General features: G+C 34.0%; 1 protein-coding gene across 1 annotated transcript in view; it reads right to left on the bottom strand.

Annotated features, from left to right (window-relative positions):
• LOC137408179 (phosphoinositide 3-kinase regulatory subunit 4-like) overlaps window positions 1-13,381 on the bottom strand; it is a 102,255-nt gene that overhangs the window by 31,146 nt on the left and 57,728 nt on the right. Inside the window, exons 14-16 of the mRNA XM_068094580.1 lie at window positions 13,092-13,240; window positions 9,281-9,553; window positions 6,252-6,428 (exon numbers count right to left, since the gene is read on the bottom strand). Coding sequence (XP_067950681.1) covers window positions 6,252-6,428; window positions 9,281-9,553; window positions 13,092-13,240 — 599 coding nt within the window. The remainder of the gene's footprint in view (window positions 1-6,251; window positions 6,429-9,280; window positions 9,554-13,091; window positions 13,241-13,381) is intronic.

Here is a 13,381-nt window from a genome sequence, read left to right as displayed (position 1 = left end):
CTAACCTTACTAAGCCTTACTAAGCCTTACTAACCTTACTAAGCCTCACTAACCTTACTAAGCCTTACTAACCTTACTAAGCCTTACTAAGCCTTACTAACCTTACTAAGCCTCACTAACCTTACTAAGCCTTACTAACCTTACTAAGCCTTACTAAGCCTTACTAAGCCTTACTAACCTTACTAAGCCTCACTAAGCCTTACTAACCTTACTAAGCCTTACTAAGCCTTACTAAGCCTTACTAACCTTACTAACCTTACTAAGCCTTACTAACCTTACTAAGCCTTACTAAGCCTTACTAACCTTACTAACCTTACTAAGCCTTACTAACCTTACTAAGCCTCACTAACCTTACTAACCTTACTAAGCCTTACTAACCTTACTAAGCCTTACGAAGCCTTACTAACCTTACTAAGCCTCACTAAGCCTTACTAACCTTACTAAGCCTGACTAACCTTACTAACCTTACTAAGCCTTACTAAGTCTTACTAAGCCTTACTAACCTTACTAAGTCTTACTAAGCCTTACTAACCTTACTAACCTTACTAAGCCTTACTAACCTTACTAAGCCTTACTAAGTCTTACTAAGCCTTACTAACCTTACTAACCTTACTAAGCCTTACTAAGCCTCACTAAGCCTCACTAACCTTACTAAGTCTTACTAACCTTACTAAGCCTGACTAACCTTACTAACCTTACTAAGCCTTACTAACCTTACTAAGCCTCACTAACCTTACTAACCTTACTAAGCCTTACTAACCTTACTAAGCCTTACTAACCTTACTAAACCTTACTAACCTTACTAAGCCTTACTAACCTTACTAAGCCTTACTAACCTTACTAAGCCTTACTAACCTTACTAACCTTACTAAGCCTTACTAACCTTACTAAGCCTCACTAACCTTACTAACCTTACTAAGCCTTACTAACCTTACTAAGCCTTACTAACCTTACTAACCTTACTAACCTTACTAAGCCTTACTAAGCCTTACTAAGCCTTACTAAGTCTTACTAACCTTACTAAGCCTTACTAACCTTACTAAGCCTTACGAAGCCTTACTAACCTTACTAAGCCTCACTAAGCCTTACTAACCTTACTAAGCCTGACTAACCTTACTAACCTTACTAAGCCTTACTAAGTCTTACTAAGCCTTACTAACCTTACTAAGTCTTACTAAGCCTTACTAACCTTACTAACCTTACTAAGCCTTACTAACCTTACTAAGCCTTACTAAGTCTTACTAAGCCTTACTAACCTTACTAACCTTACTAAGCCTTACTAAGCCTCACTAAGCCTCACTAACCTTACTAAGTCTTACTAACCTTACTAAGCCTGACTAACCTTACTAACCTTACTAAGCCTTACTAACCTTACTAAGCCTCACTAACCTTACTAACCTTACTAAGCCTTACTAACCTTACTAAGCCTTACTAACCTTACTAACCTTACTGAACCTTACTAACCTTACTAAGCCTTACTAACCTTACTAAGCCTTACTAACCTTACTAAGCCTTACTAACCTTACTAACCTTACTAAGCCTTACTAACCTTACTAAGCCTCACTAACCTTACTAACCTTACTAAGCCTTACTAACCTTACTAAGCCTTACTAACCTTACTAACCTTACTAACCTTACTAAGCCTTACTAAGCCTTACTAAGCCTTACTAAGTCTTACTAAGCCTTACTAACCTTACTAACCTTACTAAGCCTCACTAACCTTACTAAGCCTTACTAACCTTACTAAGCCTTACTAAGCCTTACTAAGCCTTACTAACCTTACTAAGCCTCACTAAGCCTTACTAACCTTACTAAGCCTGACTAACCTTACTAACCTTACTAAGCCTTACTAACCTTACTAAGCCTTACTAACCTTACTAAGCCTCACTAACCTTACTAAGCCTTACTAACCTTACTAAGCCTTACTAAGTCTTACTAAGCCTTACTAACCTTACTAACCTTACTAAGCCTTACTAACCTTACTAAGCCTTACTAACCTTACTAAGCCTCACTAACCTTACTAACCTTACTAAGCCTTACTAACCTTACTAAGCCTTACTAACCTTACTAAGCCTTACTAAGCCTTACTAAGCCTTACTAACCTTACTAAGCCTCACTAACCTTACTAAGCCTTACTAACCTTACTAAGCCTTACTAAGTCTTACTAAGCCTTACTAACCTTACTAACCTTACTAAGCCTTACTAACCTTACTAAGCCACACGAGTTTGATAGCTTTGCTAGGCAATATATGTCGATATATGGGAGCGAATAGGCTACCGCTTTTGGTCAAGATGCAAAGTGGTGGCGTAACGCCATGAGAAGCGGCAGCTCTTATTAGTAAACTTACTCAAATTATCCATTGGCAATGTGCCAGGCTAATAGCAAGTGGCTGGCAACTCTCATTGTTTATAAGCTGATTTTTAATATCTGGGTAACACCGGGTAGCACAGCTTGTCTATCTATATATATATATCTCAAAGTTTGTCAGTGTGTGTATTCATCGTTGTGCATGTCCAGATATAACTATTTAAATCTTGGAATAAATATTCCACAATATGATATATTTGAGCACACAGAGATTGCTACCGCAAGTTTAAAATCCAGGCGCTCTAGTGAATGAGTCATACAAGGAGTAATAATCTAAGTAGTTATTATATATCCTATAGGGTATGCAAACACTAATTATTTTAGCATTGCGCCTACACGTTACGATGCCCTGTTGAGAAATATTTTGGGCCCAAGTAAATGCAACATGATGCTTCTTCCTATTTTTTGCGATAGGGCTAATTTATTACGCGTAACGATATTAACAATAATTTATCTCGAACTTAAAATTTTGCGATTTGTGTACTGTTTATATGTGTTATTAAGAAAAATACGTTGCTCGCCATGGCAAGTTCAGCGTTATCCTTTGTAATAAAAACAGATTCACTAATAAATAAATAAAATTTTTTTAGTTAAAAGTTTGAAGTTTAATTTTGTTATTAATTTTTAATGATGATGGTTTTTACCAGGAGATGATTGCATTAGATAATTACGGCGGGTTTCTATACCACTCTATGTACGTCTATAGCCTACGATATTTTTGCATGCCAGCCACTGGCATGCGAAAACTGGCATGCTAATTTTTGCATGCCAGTTGCAAGCCAACACTGAAATGAACTAAAATCATGTAATTGTATACCAAATAATTCTTCAATGTATTTGCAGCAAACCAGACTATATTTAGCCATTACTTGCTAATGATTTCACATTCAAACACCTTCAAATTTGTATTGTTCTTTCTATTTTTTATCAACGAAACACTTCTTTCAAGTTAAAAATTTGAAACCTTTCTCTCCTAATTTATTTCAACTACACGACACACTTCTCTCATAATATGTAGTTTGAAAGTTAGAATGGCAATTGATGTTACATGTTAAATACAAATCAACTTTCTGTCCAAATACTTTTATTACCAGGGCACCGCCAGGTAGTACAGCTAGTACCTATATAAATCTCAGTGTGGGTCTTTTTGTATTTTTAATAAATCATGTGTCCAGTTATAACAATTAAAATCTAGCAATTTAAAATCCACACAGCACTTGATTTGATCTTGAGACTTCCAGATCTAGAAGTGGCGAACTTAACCATTGAGCTACATGGAACACAATTGATTCAATGCGCAAATAGTCATTACATTGGTTAGGATACTCACGCTTAAAGCGCTTGCTTGGGGTAAAAAACTAGAACTGTTCCCCGTTATGCGTAACGATTGCTAAGCTAGCCCAAAATGCAAGTATTGTTTTAGTAAAGATTTTGGTGAAGATCTACATGTAGTTTTCAAGGTAAGTTACTCAAATTCATTAGGTAATTATTCTATTACTCGTGCAACGAAGGGCATTTGGTTAGTACTTGTATATCCTTCAATAATGGACGCGCTTGTATAATGTATATATTTGTATACTGTATATAGTTGTATATGGTATATAATTGAACACTGTACATGTATATACCGTAAAACTTGTATTTGAACACCATCTCTATTTAAACGCCACCTCTATTTGAGCGCCAATTCTATTTGAGCACCACTATGGGAGAAGGGTTGAAAAATAGAGCACCACTTCTATTTGAATGCCACTGCTATTTGACAGCCACTATTCGACATTCTCAATCTTTACGCGCCCATGATAGCTAGTGATCAGTAAAAAATTGTCTATAAAACTGTACTAATATTAACTCGATTACATCAATAACAATTAATTCATTCGTTGTTTCTGTTTGTATTGAAGTCGCGTTTTCCAACTCTTTAGGTTTTTTCCTTAAAACTTTAAATACACCTCATAGAAAAAATTGGTAACTGTCTCAGGCTAATAGCTGTTCCTCTTTGAACGCGGTCTTGATACTTCAATGTATGTGAAACAAAGCTTTCACATTTACAATAAAATCTGTGCTATTACGTATTGTGGCTAACATTTGAAGGCTGTTTTGATTGCATATGATTCCTTTTTACTTGCGCTAGAAGTGTCTACTCAGAAAGGCATCGCGTAAAAGTTTTCTTCTGCTAAAAATAGTTTAAACGCTGATATCGACTAGCTCAGCTGTGCAGAAGGCAAGTTGAGATCAGAAGAAACTGTGGAAGGTATTGAGTAGCCAGATTATAAAATGGTACTAAACAGAAGCAACAATCATAACTCATCTGGCCGAGCGAACGATATTAATATTTTTGTTTTAAAAATGTTATTACTTGTTTTAAAATGTTAATTTTTGTTTCTGCATGTATTATAATTATGGTCGGTTTATGTCATTTGTTCTTCGAAATATATTTGTAGCGTTTGATAGATTACGACTGTATAACTTATAAAGTTGCAGATTTATAGCATATTATTTAATAGCATCCTTGCGATTATTTTCATATGGCTAACAATAGACGGCCTTGTAAGCCGAGTTCTTATTCTATTGTTCATAACAAGCCAGTTTCGGTTACAAACTGTAACAAACATATGAGTGAGCGTTTATATTACCTGGTTAAATATAGTTATAAAATTTTAAATGCTTTCAAATTTAAAATGAAATAAAAACCTTGAAAGCTCCAACAAATTGCAATGCAGGCTATAAAATCAACGTAGGTTAATTTCAAGCAATAGATATCAACTGGTAGAGACATGTATCAGCTTCCTCGTGCTTATTTATTTACAGATCTACGACAAGTTGGAGGTAAGTTAGCAAATTTATCGCATCCAAAAGGGTTAATGTCGCTCTGCCCAAAGGAGAGTGCAAAATATGGGTGACATTTGATTCGCCAGTGAACGAGTAAAATTTATTTTTTCAACATTCTGACGAGGTGTTTGAAAACTACAGCGTCGTCTTTTATTTTAGCTTGATCTCTAATAAAGCGCCACTCTAGGAGAATATTTAAAAATAGAGTGCCATGGCACGCAAATAAAGGTTTCACAGTACTTGTATACTGTATATACTTGTATATTCTATGTACTTGTGTATTGTATATACTTGTATATTGTATATACTTGTATATTGTATATACTTGTATATTTTATGTAGTTGTGTATTGTATATACTTGTATATTGTATATACGTGTATATACGTGTATATTGTATATTGTAGATACTTGCATCTTATATGTACATGTATATTGTATACACTTGTATATACCTGCATATTATATGTACATGTATATTGTATACACTTACATATACTTGCATATTATATGTACATGTATATTGTACATACTTGTATATTATATGTACTTGTATATTGTGTATACTTGCATATTATATGTACTTGTATATTGTACATACTTGTATATACTTGTATATTGTATATACTTGTATATAATATGTACTTGTATATTATATGTACTTGTATATTATATGTACATGTATATTGTATATATGTACATGTATACTTGATGGAAAGCTAGATGGAAAGTAGAGTGAAAAACATGAACCAATGGGAGGGCAGCCATCACTAGGATGTGCTAGCAGCAAAATACAACTGGTAAGGTGTTAACATACTCACTTGTAACAACAGTTGAGGTGTTATCATACTCACTTGTAACAACAGTTGAAGTGTTAACATACTCACTTGTAACAACAGTTGAGGTGTTAACATACTCACTTGTAACAACAGTTGAAGTGTTAACATACTCACTTGTAACAACAATTGAGATGTTAACATACTCACTTGTAACAACAGTTGAAGTGTTAACATACTCACTTGTAACAACAATTGAAGTGTTAACATACTCACTTGTAACACTTGCTCATCTGGTTGGAAATAATTTGGCTGGTTGCTAGGTTTAGTGACATTTCGCTGAAGTTGCCTATCTTGGAGATAACTGAAGAAGGAAGACAGGTGGTTGCTCTTGATGAGATAATCATACGCGAGGCGTGGCAAGGGCTCGTGTAGAGAATGTATGAGCACATCCTGTAGGAAAAATGAAAACAACTCTAGCATGATTAAATATTTTGTTCACAATAAAAATAATTATCATGTTTACGACTGCATTTGTAAAATAACATATTCAAAATGTTGAACACATTGCAGCGACAAAACACAAAGCGAGATAAAAAGGTCAAGACAACTTACATAGAGTCCAGCAATGACTTACGACGATTTTGAGGTTCAAAAGTTAGCGAGTATTTTTCTTCAAGTATAAAATCATTTCCAGCACTTTAATTCGCATCTCAAATTTATGAAAACAACAATTTTGTGAGCAATGTTAAACTAATGAGATGTATATAAACTAAATCAAGCAGAGAATTACCTGTATATTTCTATTGCTTATTCTACCACAGAGAATTACCTATATATTTCTATTGCTTATTCTACCACAGAGAATTACCTGTATATTTCTATTGCTTATTCTATCACAGAGAATTACCTGTATATTTCTATTGCTTATTCTACTACAGAGAATTACCTGTATATTTCTATTGCTTATTCTACTACAGAGAATTACCTGTATATTTCTATTGCTTATTCTACTACAGAGAATTACCTGTATATTTCTATTGCTTATTCTACCACAGAGAATTACCTATATATTTCTATTGCTTATTCTACTACAGAGAATTACCTGTATATTTCTATTGCTTATTCTATCACAGAGAATTACCTGTATATTTCTATTGTTTATCTTACCAGAGAATTACCTGTATATTTCTATTGCTTATTCTACTACAGAGAATTACCTGTATATTTCTATTGCTTATTCTATCACAGAGAATTACCTGTATATTTCTATTGTTTATCTTACCAGAGAATTACCTGTATATTTCTATTGCTTATTCTACTACAGAGAATTACCTGTATATTTCTATTGCTTATTCTACTACAGAGAATTACCTGTATATTTCTATTGCTTATTCTACTACAGAGAATTACCTGTATATTTCTATTGCTTATTCTATCACAGAGAATTACCTGTATATTTCTATTGCTTATTCTACTACAGAGAATTACCTGTATATTTCTATTGCTTATTCTACTACAGAGAATTACCTGTATATTTCTATTGCTTATTCTACCACAGAGAATTACCTATATATTTCTATTGCTTATTCTACCACAGAGAATTACCTGTATATTTCTATTGCTTATTCTACTACAGAGAATTACCTGTATATTTCTATTGCTTATTCTACCACAGAGAATTACCTGTATATTTCTATTGCTTATTCTACCACAGAGAATTACCTGTATATTTCTATTGCTTATTCTACTACAGAGAATTACCTGTATATTTCTATTGCTTATTCTACTACAGAGAATTACCTGTATATTTCTATTGCTTATTCTATCACAGAGAATTACCTGTATATTTCTATTGCTTATTCTACCACAGACTCGATGTATTGCCGAGCACCTTTTTAACACAAATCTCTAGAGTGAAATGACTTCAAATAAACCCTTTCTACTGATTATTACTCTATTGATTTTGTTTTACTCATAAGTTTCTGTTTTGTAGTTTTACATAGATTTAGATGTTTGCTTTAATGATATATGCATTTTTATCATTGTTCTTGGGCTTTACAGCAAATCAAACACCATACAATGCATTCTTACAATACATTCTTACAGTTTCAACATGTGAAGGAAATATCAAAAAGGACTAACTTCTTAGGTTTAAATGTTCGCCTGTCGATAAAGTAGTTAAATCGAATAAAGATGGCCAACTCTTAGATATACTAGCCACGATCCTGATTATTATACCATTCACTGATCTATACTGAAAGTTAATCATATATTTTCTGCGATTACAGTTTATTTCAAAAAATTTAAATATATGTTTATTTATTTAAATTCATAAATTAAAGCGATATATTTGAAGTTTGATAATTTTGAAACTTCGTGTGACGATAACAACATACATACGTACCATCAAACACGCCTATTTGTGTCAGAATTAAAAAGATGCAATCAGCTCCAATAAGTTATATTTGTAAACTTAAGATACATTTGCCTGTCAGCTGTCAGAACTCATGTGAAAATTCAGCTACTTTAGAATCGTTCACTCTTGCTAAATATAAATTTTCCACACAGTTGGCAATTAAAACTGTTTTTGAACATTCATTTCCAAATCATAAAAAAATGCTAACCTATCAAATCAGGAAGTCAAATCAGAATGATTTAACTTCAACACTGTAGATATCATATCCTAGTGTAAATATCATATCCTACTGTAGGTATCATATCCTACTGTAGACATCATATCCTAGTGTAGATATCATATCCTAGTGTAGATATCATATCCTATTGTAGATATCATATCCTCATGTAGATATCATATCCTCGTGTAGGTATCATATCCTACTGTAGATATCATATCCTACTGTAGATATCATATCCTACTGTAAATATCATATCCTAGTGTAGATATCATATCCTAGAGTAGATATCATATCCTAGTGTAGATATCATATCCTAGTGTAGATATCATATCCTACTGTATATATCATATCCTACTGTAGATATCATATCCTAGTGTAGATATCATATCCTAGTCTAGATATCATATCCTAGTGTAGATATCATATCTTACTGTAGATATCATATCCTACTGTAGATATCATATCCTACTGTAGATATCATATCCTACTGTAGATATCGTATCCTACTGTAGATATCATATCCTACTGTAAATATCATATCCTAGTGTAGATATCATATCTTAATGTAGATATCATATTTTACTGGAACATATATCCTAGTATAAAGCAAATGAGAGCAAATGAAAAGGTCGACATAAACTCACTCATAGATAGTCACATACTAACCAGTCTGTGAATCTGTATGGCTGGCTGAGCAAAGAAGGGCTTGACCAATGGGATGAGGTGACAGTGAATGTCGGCTGTGCACCAAAGAGTCGCTAGCTTGGAGACACATTGCGCCACCCCGTAACGTATCCACTGGTTGGGGTGAGACAGTAGAGGGGTGATACTTACTAGAAATTTGCATATAACAGATTTTTCCATGAGGGGCATCGTGAAGAGCGCCCTCAGTGCATGTAGACATTTGGTTATCACAAACTCCTCAGTGTCGGTCAAGGACTGTAAGTTAAGTAAATACACTTGACACATTTTTTCTGGCTCACGGGAAGGTGGGGTATGCATTACTAAATGCAACAACTTTTATATCGTGATTATGATGGTTAATTTAACAGACATTAGAACCACTTGATATCTCAAGTCTGATAATATCGTATTTGTGAGCCATCAAGGATTCCTTTGACATAGTATGCAACTCGGAATATTTGCGTGGAAAAAATCTGTATTTTTTAATCATTGTTACACAATCCACATCGATAAAATTGGAGTTATCTTCTACATGCCCCTTTTAACAATATGAAATAATGATGAAAATTACTGTATAAATTACAAGTTGACTCACCGATGAAGCCAATAAAAACATTTTAGCCATTCACCAAACACCTTATTCTATAATAAGTACTCAGCTATCATAGCCTACAAATATTAACTATAACTACCTACAATGCATCCCCGCCATACGATTTTAATTAGTCCCGATGTTGGCATCGTAAGGTGAAAATGTCTTATAGAAGGGTATAGAAACCCATAGTACTTACTTGATGCAAACACCCTTTGGTAACGAGAGTGTTTGCATCCTCGAACCTCAAAATTTTATATACGTACTGTACATATTAAAAATTAGTAACAAAACAGTATGTTAACCTTATTAACTATAGTTGTTACAGCAACTTCAGTGTATTTAGTGGTTATAATCTGCTTATGATTATGGTTACGATTCTTACCTCCTTCTTTAACGTCTTTATCAATCTTAAGACCCATGGCTACTGAATTAAAGTTATATACGACGTTATATACGAATAATGAATTAAAGTTTAGAATAAATATTATATTGAACGCTAAAATGCACAATAAATTTTCACCTTTGCTCGCTTTTTATTAATTGTCGTTTCACTCATGCAACATCGAGAGTGTGCAAGCATTGCATCTCTTTCAGGCGTAGTGGGAGTGATTTTGGTGATTAGCATATTGGCATCTTCATTATTCTAACGTATTCAGCACACCGACCGCCAAATTTTAATTTCGTTTCGGATCTAATTCATTTTGCTGATGTCATATGGGGAACCAATTGCTGTAACGAGTGGACGAAAAAACAACGTGTTTCACATCGTAAGGTAAAAATACTGTAAAACAGAGACGTTGTAGCCCGGGGGTACACTGTATAACTATTTCAGGTTTTAATCATGAATCGAAAGGCATACAAATACTAAATACCACCAAAGTTTACCCGATGTGGTTATCTTGTACCATAAACAAATGAAAACTACTGCCATTCTTCTACAAGTGCCTATACACATACCACTAATAACACATCGCTATATAGGTTGGTGGTCCCTAAAGTTTATGTACTGTATATACTAGCATGTTAGACTGCTTCAAAACTACAAACCATGATCGAACTAGTATGTTGACTCATACACTAATAAATTTAATCTCAAATACCAAATGGTATGGCGCAATAACTCGGATCCTCCAGCAATAAAACTTAGACTTTTACCAAATATTTACTATAATAAGAGCCGTGTCCGTGCATCGGTCTGTCCGGAGAGCCGCTGAGCGTTAGGAACTTTAGGAAAAAGATTGCTTCAAGTGGGAATCGAACCCTGGGCATCAGATTCCATGAATAACACGCTACAACTGAACCACTCGGGCAACTTACAACTTCACAGGATGATTCTTCGTATACTGATTACTCATGACGATCCTTCATGATGCATGAGACTAGTAAGTGTACTAGTAAGTGTACTAGTAAGGCTAATTGCGACAAACTAAACTAAACTATGTTTCAGCTGTATGTCGAATACTATGAAACATATTCACATCTAAGTAGGCACATGGTGCCTACTCATACACATGGCGCCTACTCATACATATGGTGCCTACTCATACATATGGTGCCTACTCATACATAAGGTGCCTACTCATACATATGGTGCCTACTCATACATATGGTGCCTACTCATACATATGCTCTCTTCATTTTTTTTGAGCAATTAAAGTGACAACCATGTAAAACTAGTTTGTTTTACAATATTAACCCATACCATGTTGTTATAATGATATTAACCCATACCATGTTGTTATAATGATATTAACCCATACCATACTGTTATAATGATATTAGCCCATACCATGTTGTTATAATGATATTAACCCATACCATGTTGTTATAATGATATTAACCCATACCATACTGTTATAATGATATTAACCCATACCATGTTGTTATAATGATATTAACCCATACCATGTTGTTATAATGATATTAACCCATACCATGCTGTTATAATGATATTAACCCATACCATACTGTTATAATGATATTAACACATACCATGTTGTTATAATGATATTAACACATACCATACTGTTATAATGATATTAACCCATATCATACTGTTATAATGATATTAACCCATACCATACTGTTATAATGATATTAACCCATACCATGTTGTTATAATGATATTAACACATACCATGTTGTTATAATGATATTAACCCATACCATGTTATTATAATGATATTAACACATACCATGTTGTTATAATGATATCAATTTAGAATATATGTTTTAGGAACGTAAGTAGAAAGGAAGAAAGACAAACAAACATCATTCGTAGTTTTTATTCATTATTTCTTTGTTCTTTTTTTCTTTCTATGCTTCTTTTTTACTATGTAGTAATAAAATTCTAACACGCATTCCTTACAGGTTTTAGTCACTATTGGGATCTAAAATTTATAGAAATATTATGTCTGGCTTTTTAGGGAAGGTTTAAAAAACATTAGGACAAAGATTAGGTAAAACTAGCTTCTACATATGAAACCGCTTCCGGAAGTGAACTTCCAAAATCAATTTGGTCCAGAAGCTGTTTTGTAAGAAGAAGATTCTGTAGTGTAAGTAGATCTCGGGGCCAGTAAAACTTGATTTCATACCAGATTTGCTAGCCTAAATGAGTTTTTAGAGACGTGCTGAGCCAAAGGGATAAACTGCTCAATAAAAAATATGCGTTTAAAATTCACAACACAATGTGCTCTTTCTCTAGAATTATCCATCTTGGCTCGGACAGTCGTTCTATTACTAACATTAGCTCTAAGGCAGAACATGTGAAAGACCATTAGCTCTAAAAGAGAACATGTGAAAGACTATTAGCTCTAGAAGAGAACATGTGAAAGACTATTAGCTCTAGAAGGAAACATGTGAAAGACCATTAGCTCTAGAAGAGAACATGTGAAAGACCATTAGCTCTAAAAGAGAACATGTGAAAGATTATTAGCTCTAGAAGAGAACATGTGAAAGACCATTAGCTCTAAAAGGGAACATGTGAAAGACCATTAGCTCTAAAAGAGAACATGTGAAAGAATATTAGCTTTAGAAGAGAACATGTGAAAGACTGAAAGAAATTCATTGCATCCTGAATTTGGTTTAGTAATCGGGAAAGGAAAGAAGTATCTAGTGAAAGTTTCTGGCTGACTAAATATGAAGCAAGATAAATTATGGAATAAATGGAATAGTTAATACTGAAGACTGAGAGCATACCTGTTCAATGAGAGGCTTGAGCACGAGAGTGCTCTGCCAGCCGATATAAGACATGATGCTGTCGACACAGAGAAAGAACTCAGCCCTCAGCTGCCAGTCTTTCTTGTCATTCAAATAGGTTATCATATGGGAAAGGATGACATCACTAGCTGCAAGCACATAGACCCAGAGGCTTGGAAAACAAACCCCTGGCACACACTAGCAGGTGTCACCGTGTCACATGACTTACAAAAAGAACTTTCAAAAAGGTTACAGTTGTCAAAGCTTTCTCTTCTAGCAAAAAACAAACT

Source organism: Watersipora subatra, chromosome 11 (assembly GCF_963576615.1).
Source record: "Watersipora subatra chromosome 11, tzWatSuba1.1, whole genome shotgun sequence".
Taxonomy (NCBI): Eukaryota; Metazoa; Bryozoa; class Gymnolaemata; order Cheilostomatida; family Watersiporidae; genus Watersipora; species Watersipora subatra.
The sequence above is the reverse complement of the archived record's forward strand: the minus strand, read 5'-3'. Positions and strand labels throughout refer to the sequence as shown.